The 22421-nt window shown below is 46.6% G+C and overlaps 1 protein-coding gene across 27 annotated transcripts in view; it reads right to left on the reverse strand.

Moving 5' to 3' along the window:
• KIAA1217 (KIAA1217 ortholog) overlaps positions 1-22421 on the reverse strand; it is a 360048-nt gene that overhangs the window by 35002 nt on the left and 302625 nt on the right. For 20 of the 27 annotated variants that reach the window (XM_088844137.1, XM_088844129.1, XM_055428390.2 and 17 more), the window contains 4 exons: positions 21499-21603; positions 20967-21016; positions 12744-12910; positions 919-1094 (listed from right to left, as the gene is read on the reverse strand). In XM_088844137.1, coding sequence (XP_088700263.1) covers positions 919-1094; positions 12744-12910; positions 20967-21016; positions 21499-21603 — 498 coding nt within the window. The remainder of the gene's footprint in view (positions 1-918; positions 1095-12743; positions 12911-20966; positions 21017-21498; positions 21604-22421) is intronic. The other 7 variants (XM_055428453.2, XM_088844135.1, XM_088844134.1 and 4 more) reach the window with 1 other exon arrangement.

Here is a 22421-nt window from a genome sequence, read left to right on the forward strand (position 1 = left end):
CAAACTGGTGCTTATCAGTGGGGGCAGCGAAGGGGAATCTAGGGGAGAACAGGAGGTTCAAACTATTGAGTGTAAGACAGGCTACAAGGATGTACTGTGCAACATGGGAAATACAGCCAATATTTTGTAATAAAAATAAAATATTTTAAAGTATTTTAAATATTTAATACTTTAAATACTTAAAGTATTAACAAATAATTGAATAAAAAATTAAAATGGCTTTGTGAAACTCAAAAAAACCACAGAACTACCAACACTAGAAGAACCCACACAAATGACTACTCATTATACTAAAAGGTGAAACTGTTCTATGATAAATCTTCACTGCATAACAAAACATACATTAACATAACAGATGGGCCTGCCCCAGTGACTGGGGTGTAATAAAACTCTGCTTATTTCAGTAGTGCGACTTGATAGATGCTTTCAATAAGAACCTCACAGAAGATGGGTAGCATTCAAGGCAGCATCTTTCATTGTGCATCAGACATACTTTACACTGAAATTCTTCTTTTGTGATTTTAACTACAGTTGAATAATAGGAGGATAATTTTACCGCTGTGTTATTTTGGCTATTAGTTTTAATTTATTGAGATTAAATTCAGACTTCCCATTTATCATTGGGTTGTGCCACTGGCTCCTTTTGATGGGTTGTCAAGCCCTACAGAACGGTGTGATGCTTCCAAAGAGACTAATAAGCTCAGTCACCTGAGGACTGTTCAATTTCCTGAGCTCGAATGGAGGGCACTAGCCAAGTGTCCATGGATATCCAGAACCAGCCAGAACTAGGTGCTCAGTAAAGAAAGAGTATGAGAACACCGTCTAGGAAGGGCCGCCTCCTTGGCCAAGACAGACTTGCCTTTCAGGTTGAACAGCTATGCACGCAACCAGGGACTGACTGCAAGGGCCCGGACTCACCACAGCTTCCGGACGATCTTCTCCTCTTCATGCAAGTATTTCTGCCTCTCCTGCTCCACCAGGACCCGCTGGCGCTGCACAGGGTCCTCCAATCTCTTCATCGTCTCAATCACCTTGCTGCTGATTTCCTGCTCAGCCTTCCTCATCATTGCCTTCAGCAGCTCCTGGTTCTGAAGCTGTTGGACAAAAGAAAGCACCCTCCATCAACTCTTGCCAGGCTGACACAGGGGTGCCAGGGCACCTGGCAGGCCCCAGGTGTGGGTCTGGATAAACAGCCCCATAGCTGAGTCTTTCTTTATTTCACTGTAAAAGGGAAGGGAGCACAGACCGTATATAATATTGCTGCTTCAGCCAGCATCCAAGTTTGAGTAGCCAGCTGACAAGCACACTTTCACATTCCTGTCTGCAGAAAAGTAGTCCTTCCTAAATGCTGGATAGACATACAGACAACGGGTGTGAAATTGCGCGTTTTCACAGAGAGAGCCAAGAGTACCAGCTCTGGAGCCGAGTAGACTTACAAGCAAACCCTAAACCTACTCCCAGATGCACTGAGAGACGCTGGGCATGCTCTTCATCTCTAAAGATGATATTCGTTCGTTCATTCATCTCCCTTGCCTCTTCTACTCTGAAAATTAAATGAGATACTGTTTGGTATAGAAAGGTACTCAACAAATGTTGGTTTGACTGTGGACTATTTCAGCCCATCAATTAAATGAATATCTGTGTCCCTCTTATTAATGTGTCCATGGACCAAATACCATGTAATTACAGACCATCACAACATAGTACTTCCCCATAGGGTGGGGAAGGGAGGACTGGGATTTGGGATTAGCAGATGCAAACTGTTGTATCTAGGAAGGATAAATAAGGTCCTACTGTATAGCATAGGACACTACATTCAATATCCTGTAATAAACCACAGTGGAAAAGAATATATAAAAAAGAATGTCTATATGTACATAACTGAGTTGCTTTGCTGTACAACAGATTGGCACAACACTGTAAGTCAAGTACAGTTCAATAAAATAAAAAAGAAACCCTCAAAACACAGTACTTGATGTCAGTGGTGGCAAAGATATTTGTAGACGAGCCCTAAGGCTTTTGGCAATTAACTGATCTCCCTGGATTATACGTAGGCTGCTTGCATACAGAAGACCACAATTTCCACATAATTTTCCCAGGTGGTTTCCAGAGTACTCTTGTTTCTCACCCCAAAGTATAGGATGTGTGAGTATCAATCCAGGCTTCACAAAAAAATCTAGCCAAACATTTGAATTCTGTTTCCAAGAAGGTGTTATTACGTGGCTCCCTGGGGCAGGACAATTTTCTGACAGCACGTACATCAAGTGAGCTCATTCAATCAGCCTGAAAACCAGTAACTCTATCATAGCTATTATATCTGAAGTTCCCCTGAAATTTCAATTAGTTGTTACTGTTTCCTTTGTTTTGTGGCTTCGCAGTCTGTGTATCACCTCACAGGAGGGATGACGCTCTATCAGCTGTCCATCATCCGTGCAAACAGAGAGGAAATGCCATCTGACTCTGTCACCACCTGCTTGAAACCTCATCATGGCTTCCATTTTCTCTGAATAAAGATAAACCATTTCTGGGACTTCCCTGATGGTCCAGTGGTTAAGATTTCGCCTTCTGATGCAGGGGATGCAGGTTCCATCCCTGGTCAGGGAACTAAGATCCCACATGACTCATAGCCAAAACAACAAAACATAAAACAGAAGCAATATTGTAACAATTCAATAAAGACTTTAAAAATGGTCCACAGTAAAAAAAAAAAAAAAAAATTCAACATGGACCAGCCCTACAGAATCACCATCATGTCTTAACATCACCATCAACTGTCCATCCAGAGAAAGACAGCCTGAGTTCATTTCCCAGTCTTCCTAAGTAGTTCCCAGCCTTCCTAATTAGCTCCCAATCTTCCTAATTAGTAGCCATGCCATTGTGGGCAAGTTATTAATCTCTCTGTGTCTCTCCAAAATAAACAGAAAGGGACAGTAGTAGTTCGTACCTCACGGAGGCGTAATGGAGCTTCATGAGGCAATAAAGTACTCACAGTCGTGCCTGGCACAAACTCAGCTCTCAGTGCAGATGAGCTGTTATCAGGATAACTGTGGGGGCGAGACCTGCGGTTTTGTCTGGGAGGGAACCAAATAAAGTGCCACCCTTGGGTTACCTCCTCTGAATGAATCATGATCATGCTTTCACACTCTCCTCGCTAATGCTGTCTTTTTATTGAGCTCTTAAAGATAGCCTGTTGCAGAAAGGCAACACATTTGGAGACAGTGCACAGAAGCTTCCTGCCGTGCTCTCTGCAGCTATGGCTCTGTCCGCAAGGCGTGGGGAGGTCTGGCCCTTGCCCACATCACCAGCCTCCTAGCACTGCAGGCAGCTGGCGCTCTCTCTGCTCCAGCTGCAGGGCCATCCTCTCTGTTCTTCTCACAGCCTGACCCCCTTCCTTTCTGCCATAGGGACTTTGCATGATACTCCCTCTACCTGGTTAATTTCTGCCTTCCATAGAGTCTCTAGGACACCATGCCTGGTACATAGTAGGCACTCAAATATGGAGTTGGCCACAAAGTTCATTCAGGTTTTCCACCAAATGTTATAGAAGAACACAAACGAGCTTTTTGGTCAACCCAACATTTGTTGAAGGTGTGAACTGAGTTGGTAATAATAGACAATGGAAAATCCACAATTATTTGCCAGATGGTAGAAATGTGAGGTGACCCATGGCTCAGCTATGTCTTGAGCTCAGTGCTAATGCCCAGACTTGCTCTGACTACAGTTGCTAAACAGACATAGTAAACCAGCTGTTATCAAAATGGCATGCTCAAATTCAAGGCCATGTGTCAAATCCTATAGATCTATTTCCTTTGGGGGCTGAGGGTTAGTGGTAATGGGTACATGAGGGACAAATAAGAAGATGATTAAATGTGTCTAAAAGTGGCCGATGCCTAGGTCCATCCCTGAGAGATTCGGATTTAACTGGTCTGAGACGCAGCTTAGGCACTGCGAATTTTTAAAAACCCGTCAAGGACTTCCCTGGTGGTCCAGTAGCTAAGACACTGTGCTCCCATTGCAGGGGTCCTGGGTTCAATCCCTGGTTAGGGAACTAGATCCCACATGCCACAACTAAGAGTTTGCATGCCCCAGCTAAAAATCCCACATGCTGCAGCTAAGACCTGGTGCAGCCAAATAAATAAATAAGAAATGGAGGATATAAATGTATTAAAAAAAAAAAACAACACCTCAGATGATTCTAATGTGCCACCACCATCTGAGCACTGTGGTCTCAGAACACTTTGATGGACAGATGACATCACTGTGCTGTGAGCTGAGTGGCACGGCCCTCCCTAACTCTCCTGCCCAAATCGCGTAGACAAGCTCCAATAAAATCATGGTCCAATCATCAGTGGATTCTGACGGTGGCTATGAAGCCAGAAATTACTGCTAGAATATTTCAAATCCTTAACATTGAAATTCCAAAGATGGGAGAAGTGAAGCTCTGAGAAGTGAGGTGACTTGTTCAGAGTCAAATTCAACCCAGTACTTTTCTAGTCACCGTCTACTAGACAGCACTAGACAGCAGTGTCTGCTGTATTCCCGCACACAAGCAGCTTCTGGCACACAGCGGATGAACCAGACACACACTCAATGCTTGAATGACAATGCAGTGGACCTGTGAACAACACAGGGGTAGGAGTGCCTACCCTCTGCGCAAAAATCCAGGTATAGGGACTTCGCTGGTGGTCCAATGGCTAGGACGCCATGCTCCCAATGCAGGGGGTCTGGGTTCGATTCCTGGTCAGGGAACTAGATCCCTCATGCTGCAACTAAGAGTCTGCATGCCAGAACTAAAGATCCCACGTGCCACAACTAAGACCCAGCACAGTCAGATAAATACATATTTTAAACAACAATCCTAGTATAACTTTCTAGCCTGCCCTCCATACTCACAGTCCCACATCTTCAGATTTAATCAACCTCACATGCCAAGATTTCCTGGGTGGCTCAGTGGTAAAGAATCTGCCTGCCAAGGCAGGTTTGATCCCTGGGTTGGGAAGATCCCCTGGAATAGGAAATGGCAACCCACTCCAGTATTCTTGCCCGAAAAATCCCACAGAGGAGCCTAGTGGGGCTACAGTCCATGGGGTTGCAAAGAGTTGGTCATGACCAAGCAACTGAGCGCACACTCTGAAAACCTATAGACATATCAGAGGAACACAACTGCATACGATATTCAGATTATTCAACTGGTAACAGAGTCAGATTATACTCAAAGTATTCCACTCAAAGTGGAGGCAGGGAGAGATGGGCCTTGAGTTCCAGGCTGTATGATCGATCCACCCAGAGAGAGGGGGAAGAAACACTGAATTTCCCATAGCACACTGGCTGGCGCACGGGCAACGGTAAAATCACAAAGGAACAAAGACACGCACAGGCTCTGTTTCTCCTTTCCCTGGGCCCCTGACCCTCCCTGTCTGGAGGTCTTACCACTGTCTCCAGGACTTGCTCCTAGTGTGCAGAAAGCAACGCTAATGCTGACTACTGCCATATATAGAACAGACAACCAATGAGAGCCTACTGTGCAGCACAGGGAACCCTCCTCGATGCTCTGTGGGGACCTCAATGGGACGGAAATCCAAAAAGGAGGGCGATATGCATACGTATAGTTGACTCACTCTGCTGAACTAACACAACACTGTAAAGCGATTGTACTCCAATAAAAATTAATTAAAAAAAATACAGTGCTGAAGGCAGGATGTGTGTCAACATCTCTCTCTAAATGCTTCAGATAAATCAGCCACCAGCACTTCAAATCATTACATTTAGATTTTCTTAGCAGGGATTCTAAATTTCAATTTAAAAGAACTCTATTAAGATATAGTTTAGGACTTCCCTGGTGGTCCAGTGGCTAAGACTCCACACTCCCAAGGCAGGGGACCTGGGTTCAGTCCCTGGTCAGGGAACTAGATCCCACATGCTGCCACTAAAGATCCTCCATGCTGTAGCTAAGACCTGGTGCAGCCAAATATATTTTTTTAAAAAGATATGGTTTACAAGCTATAAAATATACCCATTTTAATAGTGCACAGGTCAATGAGTTTTGACAAATGTATACACTGACGAAAGCACCACTAAAAATGGAGGCAACATTTGTTCCCACCCTAAAAAAGTCCTTCTCAGCACTGCAGTCAACCTCCCGACCCCCAGCTCAAGGAAACCACCCACCTGCATTTTGTCCCTTAGATTAGTTCTTCCTGTTCTAGAATGTCACACTCATGGAAATGTACACTGTGAAATTTTGTGTATCTGGCTTTCCTTCAGTATATTGTTTTTGAGATCCAGCCATGCTGTTCGGAATTTTAGGGCCTCATTCTTTTTCATGCTTAGTGGTTTTCTATTGTATGGATTTAGTACGTTGTATGTACTAACATTTTAATGTTTTTACATATTGACTTGATTCTGATCTTTCTTACATTCACTTATTTCTGGAAGCATCTTTTTTTGATTTGATATTACACAATCGTGATTGTGATTTTTGAGCAATGCCAATTATACTTTTAACTTTTCCATCCATATGCTTTTTCCTTTCTTTTTCCAGCCTTATTGCACTTGCTAGGACATTCAGTACAGAGTTAAAGAGAAGTAAGAGGAGGCTTCTTTGGCCGTGGTCCCGATTTTATGGAGAATATGGTCGTGTTTCACCACTAACTATAACATTTTCTGTAGGATTTTCAGACATCCTTTATCAGGTTAAGGAAGTTTGCTTCTACTCCAAGAGTGTTGAGTGTTTTTATCATTGGTTTTGAAATTTGTTATATGTTTTTTTCTGCATTTACTGAAATGATATGATTGTCTTCTTTATTCTGCTAAAAGGTCAAATGCATTGAATCATTTTTTTCCCCCATATTAAAACCATCTTGAACTCCTGGGATAAAATCCAGGATAATGTATTATCCTTTTTATATATTGCTGGATTCAATTGCTAATATATTGTTAAGGATTTGTTACATACATTTCCCAATGCTGGGGGCGGGGGCAGGTTTGATCCCTGGTCAGAGAACTAGATACCATATGCTGCAACTAAAATGTGGTGCCCACAAATAAATAAAAATGTATGAACTAAACACTGAAGAAGAAAAATAAAGACTGAAGCATGGCCTTTCTCTACCACCACCGAATGCCCCCGGTGATTAATAAAACCTCTCTGTGCTTGCTGGTCAAGGCATAAACATCTCCCAGAACTGTGTGAGCTCTGGGAATTTTCTGGCCTACAGCCTCCTACTTTGCGCCTGGATCAGTGGTCTTTCACAACACTCGTGCTTGGCCTATTAGTCGGTGATGGATCCACAGACTGACGTAATTCTTTCTCCACGGAGTTTCCTCTCGTCTGGTACTTGGCTCCCCAAATCCTAGCTGCGTCAGCTCCTTGCCCTTAACTGGTCGCGTGGTCAGTTCTCTGTTGGGTTGCTCTCTCCCCATGCTGTGATCTAAGAAGTTCAGACAGAAAGCTGAGGAAGTTAAGAGGTTTTGTCTCCTTTCCTTTCATTCTCCCAAGGGTCACACTCCTGTGCTGTTGTCCGATGCTGAATAGAGTTATTTATTTCATGCATTTATTTTTCGGTGTTCCAGCTGTCAACAGTAGAACATCTGTAGTTATCCCTACATCTCTAGAAATTTCAGTTGGTTGTAAATGCTGTGGCTTGATGATTTTATAAAACTACTCAAAAAGAAGTTAACTGGACCACGGGACTTTCCTGGTGGTCCAGTGGCTAAGACTCTGTACTCCCAATGCAGGGGACCCAGGTTAGATCCCTGCTCAGGGAACTAGATCCCACATGCCTCAACTAAGACCCAATGTAGCCAAACAAATACATATTTTAAAACTTTGAACTGGACGAAATAAATGATTTCTGTCACCTTCCCTGAGAAGGTAGGAAACTGCCTAAACCAAATTCCACTCACCTCAAAATGGACATGTGCCTCACATAGTCATCATGAGTTCTTAGGTAAAATCTAAGACTGTCCGGCTTGCCAACAGTGTGGTTTAATTGAACTGGTTTTGCTGTCTGGCAGTGACAGTAGACAGGGGCTGTACCTGTACAACGCATCAGGAAGTTTCTTGACAGCCAGACCCCAGAATGACTCCTGAGCAGGAGTTTTTCCCCAGTTAGCTCCCTGGGCTGCAGGCAAGCAGGTATAGGATGCCTGCTCACCAAGCACATGATATCCGGGAGCTGTGCCCCACCTTAGCCAGTGTAGGCATATCAAGGGCGTGATACATTGCACGGCAGCCTGACTGTCATCTCCTGTGCTAGTTCCATTTATTATTTCTGCCTGATGGGGAGAAATAGGTCTGCTCAGTATGGGCCAACATCCTGCATGCTTTTCTCAGGGACATACATTCCCATGACCGTTGTTTTGAACGTCAGAAGATAAATGAGACCCTGGCACATTCCTATGAGGCACTATCTTATAAAAAGACACCTTACGATAACGGTACTGAATTATATCATTTCAAATACAAGGGCTCTGTGTCCTGCTATGTTTCTTTTTTATGTTGATGTTTTACCTCCTCCCTCTCGTGGGAAGACATGGTCAATTCTCAGTAGTCTTAAAAATGGAACACTGAGTTCAGAATAATCCAATTTTTAATTTATCAACAAACAGGAGGAGATGAGAGACCAAGAAGAAAACTGGCAACTGGAGAAAGATGTATCCATCTCAACGTTAGGCCAAGTTCAAGTTCACAGAACTTAAACCCTCTCTTTCAGAAACATCTCTCTCCCCTTAGCCCATAAAGAGGGGCAGAACAGCAGTCACTCCTGTGGGTACTGGCTGAAGGATTGTGGCATTTTGGGAAAATGATGTAGCTCATCACTTTTTTCCTAAATCATACCAGAAAGGGTAATAGACAAAGATGATCACCTTTTGAAGGGCACATTTGTTAGGAGCTAGGCCTTCCCCTGTCTCTTTCTGCTGTTTTTAGCTAACTGCAAGTGCAGCTCCTGCCTGGAATGGGACCATCACAATATAAAAGGCCCATGTAGCTCTTACCAATTATGAGTAAGTAGAGAACATGTCTGTTTAGTCTCTGGGAAAGAGGTACATTGTTTAGAGTTAGGGCTTTGAAATCACTAAGTATGTTGTTCATGCATACACGGTATTTCTGCTTCACTCCTTGTGAGAGCTGACTGAGATGTCAATTTCCATGTGGCTTCTCAATGGACTAAGAATTCATAATGTCCGAGAGCAGTACTTCTCACCCTGGAACATTCTAGAGTCACCAATGTCTGATCCACAACCGATGAAGTCAGACTCTGGCAATGGCGCTCAAGTATTCGCATTTTTCTGTGAGGCCTCAGGTGATTCTCATGGGTAGCCAGAATTAAGAACCGTTCTCTTAGACTGAAAATTCACATGAGTCTGGAGAGCAGGAAAACCGGAGCAAAGTTCCCGTGGTTTTTCTTCATCATCTCAGGCTCTTTCACCTCCCTCGACATTCTTTTTGCCGTATTTAAATCTACACACCCCATGGTGTCTGCATCGAATTTCTACTTCTGAGAATAATCCATCAATTTTGCAAATGAAATGCTCACACAGGCTATGCCTGACAGTCTAGGATTTTCCCATTGATTTAATTATCTAATTACTGGAGCCGGCTGCCAAGCACAAAAAAGATTTCATTCGTTTTCACTATAACACAGTTCAAAGAACATTTGAATTTCTAATTCAATTTTTGTTCTTTTGAGACTGTTCCGGAGTTTCAGAGCTCTCTAATGATAGCTCCATTATTGGGCTTATAATCACTGTGGGCTTGCACTTCTCTTTTGCTGTATAATACATGTGCCGAGGGGGAACTGGTGCTGAGGTGGCTGAGTTATTCTAAACTGGTTTGGCCTCAAACAGACTCCCCTGAAAACTGACGGAGGTCAGAGGATGCAAAGACTGAGGCAGAAACAAAAGCATCCAGCTTAGGAATCAAAATGCTTCTCTTTCCCGGAGCATCTGTGCTTTAGAGCCGCACCAGCAGCTCAGCTCAGGAGCGCACCTGGGGACTTCCCTGGCGGTTCAGTGGTTAAGAATCTGCCTTGCAGTGCAGTGGATGCTGGTTCGACTCCTGGTCAGGGAACTGGCAACTAAGCCCACTCGCCGCAAGTACTGAGCCTGCGTCAGAACTAGAGAGTCCGTGCACTGCGACAAAGGATCCCACGTGATGCATCTAAGACCCAGTGTGGCCAAATAAATATCTATTTTTTTTTTTTAAAAAAAGGAACGAGCACACCTGCTCCATGTTCTTTACCCCAAAAGGCAGGAAAGCTGAGCAGCCCAGGGGCAATTAAGGAACCTGTGTAATGAAGATAGAGGCCTGGAACTGACTGCAGCACCTCTGTTTGAGAAGCTATGATTCTGCAGCTGAGCCGCCTCAGTTCAAGGATTACAAGGAGTGGCAAGTTGTGGGAGGTCCCTCCCCACCCCACCCCCTACCCCGACCAGAGGACCAAACACTGCCATCCACCGGCAGGGTGATGCCACCACCCCATACATCACGGCCCCCGGGTATCAGATTTGCCACGCTTCACGGCAATTCCACCTCTGACCCCACATCAACAAATGCTCACTTTCGAAAGCATTAGGGACTACCTTGTAAATGACATATTTAGGACTTTTTTTCCTTGTGAGGGTCCAAATGTTTAGCAACTAAGTTGTGTCTGACTCTTGAGACTAGGAGCGCACGATTTCCAATTTGACCAGCAGGTGGCAGTAAAAGGCAGATGCAGTGCAAGATGGAGGCTGAACCTCCTTAACCACCAGCAAAGAATCCAAGAGCTCACAGACACTTGCTGGCCTGCACAGGTGCCCTCTGGCCTGCAGATTATGAAATAATCAATTTTTAAATTACCCTCCAACACTTTTAAAATGAACCTAGATATTTTATATAAAACATCTATATGTCCTGCGACTTCCCTTTGGTCCAGTGGCTAAGACTCTGAGCTCCTAATGTAGGGGGTCTGGGTCTGATCCCCGATTGGGGAACTAGATCCCAAGTGCCAAACTAAGACATGCATGCTACATGCTAAGTCACTTAAGTCGTGTCTGACTCTTTGTGACCCCATGGACTATAGCCGGCCAGGCTCCTCTGTCCATGGGATTCTCCAGGCAAGAATACTGGAGTGGGTTGTCATTTCCTGATGGAGGGATAGAACCCACATCTCTTAGGTCTCCTGCATTGACAGGTGGGTTCTTTACCTGGGAAGCCCAAGACTTGGTGTGGCCAAATAAATAAAAACAAAAACCTCTATTTCTAGATTCTCTTGAGCTACTGAAACATCTAGAAATACTGGACTCTCATTTTACCAGGTTAAGAGCTGCCTGGAGTGGAGTGGTGACTGTCCTTTAGAGGTGCCAACTCGCCGCTCTCCCTCGTCCACTTGCTTGCTTAGTTACTGCCTGTTCACTGTGGGCACTGAATTGCACCACTTTGTACCCTTCAAATTTCACTGCAAAGTATCTTAAAAACAGCAAAGCAAGGAAAAGTAAATGCAAAGGATGGGGAACTTCCCCTGCGACATGATTCAGGGAAGACTGAAGTGAACTTGCGTGGGAGGTCCGAGGGGTTTGGGACGCTGCCGGACTAGCCTTTGGAGACCCGAGCGTGAGTAGTGTGATCTGTGACAGGGCTCAGGGCAGGCTCTCAAGCTACCTTCCTTTCTGTTAGTTCTCCCAGAGGTAGAGGACAAGGGGAAATCACTGCCTTAGCTTTACTCAGGTAATGGGAAGTGGAGGGCTCACGCATGGCAAGCCGAAGTGTGAGAGCAGCTGGGGTTTGGAGTGCCTTTTCCTTACTGGACTCGCCACACAGGAGCTTGCATGCCCCTGAGGATGCCACACCTGTGGCTACTCCCTGCTCCTGGACGTGTCTGCCTTTTACTAACGTTTGGTGGACCACGAGCTTCCTCGAAGTCGAGGAGGATGCCTGGGCATCGTCTAAGCCAGCACTACATCCTCAGTCACCAGCCTGCCCCCAGGGGCAGGGACGGGTGAGGCTGATCCTTGGAGCAGACACATGATCTCATAAAGATACACCTTCCCAGTTCCTTATTACCCTGAACCAGCCATGCCAAATCAGATTTATGGGGTTTATTCACCATGCCTGGTGACAGGAAGGGTCATTTTTCCCTGCCCTTTGATTCCAGTGTAGTTTATATATTCCTAAGAATAGGAAAGGGAAGGGAAGTATTACGGAAGACACACTATCCAAATAATAATGCAGATGTTTTTCTCAAACCATCCACGATGGCTCCTTTTCCTTATGAATTCACCCTCTTACTTGAACTCCTAGTTCTAAATACAAAGGTTTTTTGTTTTTTCCTTGCAAAACCCCTGACCTGCCGGCAGCACCTCTGCACGTGCTCATGGGGGAAGCGCAAAAGCCAAACTCTAGGAAGCAGGAAGTCGTAACTGGTTGTGGGAACGCTCCACCACGGTGCTCCTCTGCTTCCAGCTCTCCTCAAAAAAAAAGGAAGATTAAAAACAACAACAGATGCTTAATGGTTTTTCCATGTGTAAAAAGCACACGCTGCTTAAAGAAGTGGCTGCAGACTGTCGTTGCAGCGGAAAGCTCTAGACCAAGATGTGTCTGAGAGAGGAACCCAGGGTATCAGGGTGCCTGCACCCTGGCCTGGAGTCATCCCTACGAAAGGATGCTGCAGAGAACGCCACCAGGAAGATGCTGTGGGGCCAGGGGTGCGGGAGGCGGCGGATGGGAGGAGGACACTGTCCACGGGTAACGCGGGCCGTACCTGGAGCTGTCGCATCTGCCGCAGCTGGAGCCTGAGCTCCGCTACACTCCGTCTCATGTCGAGCAGGCTAGCGTGGACCGCGGAGGCGCTGGCAGGCGCGGGCTGGCCAGGCAGCCCTGAGGACTCCACGGCGCCGAGAGTCTTCCCACCGGAAACCTGCGGAGTTCCTAGGAAAAAAGAGCAGCGACGTCCCTGAGATGCCAGGAAGGGGCAATCAAAGCTGCAAGTCCCATCCCAACACAGAAAATGCCCATTCCCTCATTGCGGAAAAAAAAAAAATCTTTAAAATGATATTGGCTCTCTAAAGGGCAAAAAGGGGGGAATTGGGTTCAAATAAATTAGGGAACGTGCATCCAATGTTATAGTAGGCAGTCTGGAGAAGTCATGTTCTAGAAGTTGGTGCGGTAAGAAGGGAGATCGCTGGGCGGTAGGTAGAGCATGATGCCATGTTAAAGAAGCTAGCTGTCTGTCTGTGTATCTTATTTATTTATTGGCCGCACCATGCGGCATGTGGGATCTTAGTTCCCTGACCAGGTATCGACCCAATGACCCCCATACGCTCACAATGGATGCACAGGGTCCTGACCACTGGACCATGAGGGACGTTCCTACAATTTTATAATAGAAAAAATATTAATAATTTAGACCTCTGGGTCCTAACACAGGGTACTCATGTGACTGTTCCCTGTGGGCAGATATATCCCAAGAATACCCACTTAGTTCTGGGCAGAGATTTGGCCGGTCACCAGGGGAAAGCTAGTAAGGACTGGGTACTCTCCTGAGCCCCTTGGAATTTCCTGACTAAAAGCAGCAGGCCCCCTGCACACATCTCCTTTAGTGAGGAAATCAGGCATGATGCTAATATTCTTTGGGAGAAGAACCAAAAAGAGGCAGCAGACAGAAACCCTTCCTGAACAGTTTTGCCACTGCCATAATTTTTTGCTCCCCGAGTCCAACTTAAATCATCCTCTTGTAGTTCCTAAGTCCATCTGGGGAGGGCCTGATTTGAGCAAGTTTGCCTTAAAAATGCCCCCAAGGGACTTCCTTGGTGGTCCAGCGGTTAAGACTCCAAGCTTGCAATGCAGGGTGTGAGAGTTCAATCCCTGGTCAGGGAACTAAGATTCCACATGCTGAGTGGCAAGGCCAATAAAAACCAAAGTGACCCCCAGAGGATCCCCAGTAACACTCACAGGATGAGCAAGGTGTGGGAATCAAAAGGAGATGCTATGCTACTTCCTTTTTACAACAATGCAATTCTGTGAAACAGGCTTCACGTAGAGAGTAGACAGGAATCCACAACACACACACACACACACACACACCCTGAAGAGGCTGTTCAGTCCTCCTTCTCTAAGGGACAAAGTAAAGGTCTGCCACAGCCCAGGCTGGCTTTGCACAGCACAGCCCTCTTGCTGCCCTGTGTGCCTGCACTGCTTACAGCACAGTGGCCCCTCCTTCCATCTCCTCTCCTTCCCCAGGACACACTGCCCCACAAGCCTCCACGAGCAGCAGCCACGGGCCATGGGCGGTGTGCCAGTGGGCATGGAGGTACCTCTAAAGTGTCCTCCTACTTGCTTGGCCTCAGCAGTGCGGGTGCAGAGCTGATGGAGCACCACATTCCTCATCCCTGCGTGCCTGTCCCAACAGAACCGGTCTCCTAGCTTTCACGGCCCCCTTGGGGAGTCAGGCAAACAGATGGGAAGCTGTTTAGGACTTTACAAAGGAGCCTCAGCAGGCAGACGGTGAGCTTTCTGTTACCTTTATGAGCCCAACCAGTCCCTCGTGTCATCACCAACAAAAGTTGGGCTGACTTTTGACCACTTCCCCTCCAGATGGAAAATCCCCCTTGAAAGCGCAAGACAGGGAACTTCCCTGGGGGTGCAGTGGTTAAGACTCTGCTCCCAATGTACAGGGCCCGGGTTCGACCGCTGGTCAGGGAACTAGATCCCACGTGCCACGCAACCAAGAGTTCGCGTGTCACAATGAAGATCGAAGATCCTGCTGCCGCAACTGAGACCTGGTGCAGCCAAGTTAAACAGTTTTACGAAAGAGTAAGATTTGCCATCTCTGCAGTTACTCCAGAGAGTGCTCTCTAACTGTGAGGGTCCTCAGTGAAAGGACATCCAGTAACGTTTCCAACAATAACAGCTTGACCAAGTTAACACAGCGCCTCTGAGACCAAGTATTCTGAAGGGGGAAAATGAACTGGAAGCCTTTAAATCAGTCAGGTCACTTATCTTCACTCCATATCCTCAAGCATAGGCACATGTGTACACGCACACAGCGTCATTTGTACAAATAACGACAACGACACCCTCAAGGTGTTTCTCCAACAGAAACGACACTGCGCCACAGCCAGTGCCTCCTGTTCCATAATGAGACCTGTCCCGAGTTCCTCAGCCAAACGAGGACACATATTCCTTCCACGATCGTGCTGCTTCTATTCTGAGGACACCTGTGCACCTCACTGCCACCCTCCACAGAGGAGAGGCCCAAGTTTACCTGCCGTCTGTGAGAGCTGAACCCTGATAACTGGCTTTAAAAATACCTTTCAGAACCGAGTTTCTCATGCTCATTTATAAAACTTCCTCATCTATAACCTCTCAAGCCACTAAACCTGGCTTCTGTAACTCCATCACTCACTGCATTGGCCCTTTATAAAATGGCCAATGGGACGTCCCTGGCGGTTCAGTGGTGAAAAACTCACCTGCCAGGGTTCAATCCCTGGTCTGGAGGGACCCCTCATGCTGCGGGGTGACCAAGGCTATGCACCACAATTAACTGGGCTCGCGTGCCCTAGAGCCTATGCTCTGCAACAAGGGAAGCCACCGCAATGAGAAGCCCTCACACGGCAACGAAGAGCAGCTCCCGTTCACTGCAACCAGAGGAAGCCCGTGTGCAAAAAGGAAAACCCAGCGCATCCAAATATAAACAAATAATAAAATAAAAATACGGTGGCCAGTGGTCAGCTGTCAATCCAATAGACTGGGTTGCCATGACAACACCCTGATGTGACGCTGGGCTTTATCAGTCACTTCTTTTCTTTCTCAGGAACTTTGATGCTTTCCTTGCCCTCGTCTTCTTCCCTGCCCTGGCCTGGTCAGCCTCTTTCCTAATTTCTTCCTCGGCCAGCCTTCTGCATCCTGGCCTGCTCTCCTTTCACTGGACATGGTTTCAAGGAGGTCACTTCCAGGACCACACCCCGCCAAGGTCCCCCACACCTCTGCCTCCAGCACACGATTCAGCCACATCCCCAGACCTTAACATGGCTTCGGGACCTTTCCACAAGCAGGTCAAATTCATTATTTCTACCCATTTCTCCCCCAAATCTCTTTCTGTCTCTCTTGAACTAATTTTAGCCAGTGGTCCTATTATCCACTCAAGTATTTAAACCAGAAATCTCTCTGCGTATCCACGTCCTAGTTGCCTATCTCCCTATCAGCTTCCTCATCTGTAAAATGGGTATAAGTGTGATTGTGCAGGATGATGGAGTTAACACACATGGCCTGCTCCACCCAACTTCAGGCACAAAGGGACCCCACTGCGGTTGTTGGGCTGTAATGATTATTTCTCTGGGCAGAGTGAGCGGGAAGACCCCTGCTGGACGTCCCTCCCCACCTGCGGTGACAGGCTGAGAGCTACAAGCAACTGCCCTGAAATCTACGGCTGGAGCTGGGTCTGGTAGGTGGGGACCCTGAGTGGTGCATGAGCTCCCCCTTCAGATTAGAGTCTCAGGACGGGATCCACTCTCTGAACCCACACGCAGGATGGTCACATTCTAGTCTGCGGAGGATGGTCAGCGTGTAGGTCATTCTCGGCCCCTCCCTTCTGTACACCCAGCCCTTTCCAGGCAACAGCCTCTTCCTCCTCTTACCAAGTCTGCTCTTAGGTAACTGACTTCAGCTGAGGTGTATCTTACCATGGACTGTTGTAACAGGAAGAACATGGGTTTGGGGTTGGCCAGACTGGCTGAGAATCTTACTAGCTCCAAGGCTAACATCTTCCTTACAGGGTTATGTGTTTAAATAATATAATACACTATTAAACTCGGCTTATGACGTTGAAATGGGAGGTTCCTTCTGTTCTTTTATACCCATGGTAAACCAGATATTCCTAAAGTAACAGGAAGTCTGGGTTTCCCTTTTTCAGGTACCCTTGACCCAATGAGCTCCTTGACTCACTACATAATCCTGTGTAGTTGTCTACAGAACAGGGATAACACTTCCTGTCTTATCGCTGACCTCCTAGGATTCAGGAAGAATTAATATATTTTGCATACCATACAAGGCTGCTATGGCAACGAAAGCCCTGTGGGCCACGGGCAGCCCTGACAAATCACAATGAGAAAGACCAAACTGCAGAGACGCAGGGGAGCAAACCCATGTGCATGCTGCCGATGGCACTGCACATTGGCTCAGCCTTTCAGGAGAGAAAGCTGGCAGCGTGTCGCCAGCACGCCTCAGCTGTTTGTCCCTTTGGACTTACTGATTCCACTTTGGGAAATGCATTCTGAAGAGATTACACCTGCTCCTTCCCTCATGCTTCAAAAAAGACACTGGCAAAAATTTTCAAAACAAAGACATGAAAAGTCCCTTCTTTAAAGGGACTGGGGCACCTTAACACAAAAGGATGAGGCATCAAGACAGGCTGGTGGAGCACGCTGATGTGTGTCACGTGTGTATGAGTGTGTTCAGTTTCCTCACCTGGAACATGGGGATCATGAGTGTACCTGCACCACGAGGCTGCGTCAGAGGTTAACAAGTTCAGGCGTAGAAATGCACTCAGAATAAATATTGCCTGGTACATAGGAAACACTAAATGCTTCCTATTATTATTATTTCATCCCAGTGGCGTGGTGGGAAAAGAATCTGCCTGCCAATGCAAGAGACACAGGTTTGATCCCAGGGTCAGGAAGATCCTCTGGTGGAGGAACTGGCAACCCACTTATTCCTGCCTGTAAAATTCCACGGACAGAGGAGTCTGGCAGGCCACAGTCCTTGGAGTCATGAGTCAGATACTACTGAGCGGCTAACACACACACACACACACACACACCCCAACACACACACACACACCCCCAACTGAGCGGCTCACACACACACACACACCCCCAACTGAGCGACTAACACACTACTGAGGAGCTAACACACACACACACACACACCCCAACTGAGCGACTAACACACTACTGAGCAGCTAACACACACACACCCCAACTGCACGCACACACACCCCAACTGAGCGACTAACACACTACTGAGCAGCTAACACACACACACCCCAACTGCATGCACACACACCCCAACTGAGCGACTAACACACTACTGAGCAGCTAACACACATACACCCCAACTGCACGCACACACACCCCAACTGAGCGACTAACACACTACTGAGCAGCTAACACACACACACCCCAACTGCACGCACACACACCCCAACTGAGCGACTAACACACTACTGAGCAGCTAACACACACACACACACACACACACACACACCCCCCAACTGAGCGACTAACACACTACTGAGCAGCTAACACACACACACACACACCCCCAACTGAGCAACTAACACACATACACCCCAAAAGGGAAACGCAATAAAGAAGGATACAAAACAGCATGTACACATTGATTACAGTGGTATTGGATATTAATAATTTCTAGGATAGAAGCCAGAGGAATAGCATGTTTTGGTGTCTGTTTAACGGTACCACCCTGACTTTATTAGATGTAACAGACTTACAATACTGTGTAACTTTAAGGTATTGATGTGTCAATTTGATACGCTTAATGTATGGCCATAGGATTATTACCTATCAAAAATGTTCATCCTGTCACATAATTACCATGTCTTTCATGGGGTAAGAACATTTAAGATCTGATCTCTTGGCAACTTTCAAGTGTCCTGTTCAATACTTTTATCTACAATCACCACGCTGTACATTAGAACTTACTCATCCTCTAACTGGAAGCTGGTCCTTTTGGACTAACATTTTCTACGTCCCCCACCGCAGGCAACCACCCATCTGCTTTCTGTTTCTGCAAGTTCAGTTGCGGCCTTTTCCCCCCATAGGCTCATAATCAGAAAATAAGTTAATAAATATCTCTCAAGCAAACTGGCAGGTGCTCTGAAGACAAGATCAGCAGTGGCCACGAAACAATTCTCTGCTGCAGTCAAGGTCATTGGTTGACTTCTAAGGAAACCAACCAATCCCATGAGGACTGGGAACGCTGGAAGAAGAGCAGCCCTGCTGGCTTTAGAGCTGAAGAGCCTGAACTCAGCTAGGCCGGAATTAGGACCAGCAGACGTCTCAACATAAGGCCCCAATTCTGTCCATTCTGCCACGTGGCACTACCACCACCTGTGGCTTTCCCCCAGTTAGGGGTTTCAGCCAACGTGCCATGTGCTTCTTGAGTAATTCAACAGCCAAGTGTGTCCCTGGTAATGATGTCTATTTCTAACCCAAGGGAAAGGAAGACATCATATTCTTGAGAGAGGCCCACCTTAAGTCTGCAGGATAAGATGGATATCAAGTATACATGGACAGGGACTTCCCTGGCGGTCCAGTGGCTAAGACTGTGCTGCCAATGCAGGGGACCCAGGTTCAATCCCTGGTCAGGGAACTGGATCCCACATGCCGCAACTAAGAGTTCCTACATACTGCAACTAAAAAGATCCCATGTACCACAGCTAAGACCTGGTGCAGCCAAACTAATGAGTAAGTAAATACTGAAAAAAGAAAAAAGATCAAATGAGGCCAGACCACCAGAAATGCACATTTTCTATTATAAAAATACATATGTATCCCCGGACACTAATGAAGTCAACAGGATTATAACTCGGGCCTTTTTAGGGGGAGTGAAAGTGTTAGTCGCTCAGTTGTATCCAACTCTTTGTGACCCCATCAACTGTCCATGGGATTCTTTAGGCAAGAATACTGGAGTAGGTAACCATTCCCTTCTTCAGGGGATCTTCCCGACCCAGGGATTGAACCTGGGTCTCCTGTACCGCAGGCAGATTCTTTGCCGTCTGAGATACCAGAGTCAGGCCTTTGGGGGGAGTGCTGGCATTTAAAAGCAGACCTTGTTCCAAGTACACCTTCTCCTGCCTCGACCCCTGCAGGCTCCCCATTAGCCCATTCTACTTTCTCATCTAGTCACATCCTGCTGCTGCGCTGAGGCCCTTCCCCAGTGCAGAACCTTCTACTGCCTTCCCTGTGCGTTTAGAATAATATCTAAATTTCTCACCACGGCACCCATACATGCTTTGCTCTCTCCCTGGGTGTCTCTCCCCTTCCCTCCTCATCCTTTGGGCTTCAGATTGTGTTACTTCCCCCAGAGAAATGGCCTTGGTCAAGGCTAGCCCTGATGGTTAAACATTCATCCTGCTTTTTTACATTTACTTTGTTGAGTATCCAGTGGACAAGCCTACATAATTATATCAAGCCAATTATGAAGCCAAAGATTTTCTATTCTTGATTTTAAAAAAAGTTGTTTTTTTTAAGGGTCTGAATTTTATGTATCATCTTTCCATTATTTTTTGTTGGGAAACTCATGATGCCAAGTACAATCCAGCTGCCCTGTCCTCAGGGATATAAACCAAGGATGAAAGCGACAGCGGATGGTATGTCATCCCATAGGTTCTGGACCATTGTGTTTTTGTTGTTGCTTGTCTCTGCATCCTGCACTTTTTCTTAATGTTTAGACCCTGGTTTGATTCTTGGGCTTCCCTGGTGGCTCAGCTGGTAAAGAATCCGCCTGCAATGCAGGAGACCTGGGTTCGATCCCTGGGTTGGGAAGATCTACTGGAGAAGGGATAGGCTACCCACTCCAGTATTCTGGCCTGGAGAACTCCACGGACTGTTTAGGCTATGGGGTGGCAAAGAGCTGGACGCGACTGAGCCACCTTCACGTTCACTTTTCATACATACAGTGACCTGTCCCAGATCCATTTTCTGCACTGGGTTAGTGGGTAGGCAGCCCTGTCCTAACCCAGTACAGGCGCGTAAGTGTTTGCTGAGGATAGAACCTCATCAGTGAGTAAGTGAATGAGGAAGTAAGTAACTGAAGACGGAAAGGAGAGGACGAAATGGCTCAGCCCCAAGCCCCGCCCCGAATTAACCACACAGGGGACGGAGGGAGAGGCGAATACGTCTGGAAGCAAACCAGCCCACCCAAGGCAGCTCCCAGACCTCCTGTGGGTGTGAAGAACACTTACCTGCACCGTCTGTTTGGTTCTTACTGGCTGTGGTTTTCATCATTTTCTCGCTGAAGGAAAGAAAAAGAGAGTCAGCTCTGCAGTTTCCAAAATGCTTCTCTTCCCCGCTTCCATTCACTATTCCAAGCAATCAGCAGCAGCTAGTGATGGTATTAAGCAATGAAGGTATTCCCGCATCGGCACCACTATTGGCCGGAATAGAAAGGGCTTCCCAGGTGTGCAGCGGAGGCGCACTCATGACTTTCAGCTGATGGAGGATGTGGAGATGTGCAGAGGGCGGTGGCAGGCACTGCGCAGTGGTCCACAAAGCCACATGCACTGGGAAGCCCATTTACCCTTCTTGGGCCAAAGTGTTACCTTCGACCAAGAATTACCGGAAACAGACAAACAAACAAACCATGATTCATAGAGACGTGGATATTTTCAGCCTTGAAATGATTACAAGAAAACGATTGGGATGAATGAATGATCTTAATCATTAAAGAGAAATAGATTGAATTAATTTTGAATCGGTTTGCTTTCTTCTTTTTACCTAGAGGCATCTTTGCTATTACTTGTAAGGGGCCCTTTAAAAAGCGCAGACTGAACAAGGCCAGTTAAACTGGCAATCTGTTTCTCCATGGCTTGCATTCTCTCTCTGTAAAACAAAAGAATTGCTTGTTAAAGCTGTGTTGACTTTCAGACTGGTTTGTCGAGGGCAGTGATCATCTGAGGGCTATAAAAGGTTCCACCTCCACCGAGCAGGCCTCCAAAGTTCAGCCCCACCTGGCTTGGAGAAGCCAATGAGCCTGCAAATCCCCGCCGAGCTTGAGATTTGATGGTCAGAGATGAGTGTTAACCCAATGATCTTACTAAAAAGACCCTGGAGGGACTGGCAGAGGCCTCATGGAAAACAGAAAAGCTTCTCCCTTGGAAATAATTCTCCGCTCATCTTTGTGTTTTTGAGCCTTCCTGCACTGCTTTTGCTATTTGTCCTCTGCCCCAAAGGGGTCCCAGGCCAGTGGGGGGAGGGAGTGGGCCAGGAACACACACTTTCAAGCTGTGCTCCTTCCAAGGCTGCCAATTTTGGTGTGAATGATGGAGACGCTTGTTATGGTGCCCGGAGTAGGACCTGCTGCACAGCCCAGGGGTACACAAGTAACTGTCTCTTGAGAGCACGGGAAAGTGTGATTGAAATCAGTGTCTTCACACTAGAGGGCAGAGAGTCCTCAAATCAATGCCATAGGAATCTGAGGGCTTTTACGGATCCAGCAGGAAAACAATCTCCCCCACCAACTTGGTTATCTCAAGACATGAATGAAAACTCTTCTCAATTTTTAAATCACGCACAGATTCTGCGCCTCTCTGTTCAAGGCTCTCCGAGGCTACATACGATTCATTCCGCTTCTGAAACAGGCTCACATTTCTATATGTCAGAGCAACAACAGTGTCATGGAACTATCACCGTTATTTCCA

Source organism: Moschus berezovskii, chromosome 15 (genome assembly GCF_049115385.1).
Source record: "Moschus berezovskii isolate FMDL1 chromosome 15, NW_MosBer_1.0, whole genome shotgun sequence".
Classification (NCBI taxonomy): domain Eukaryota; kingdom Metazoa; phylum Chordata; class Mammalia; order Artiodactyla; family Moschidae; genus Moschus; species Moschus berezovskii.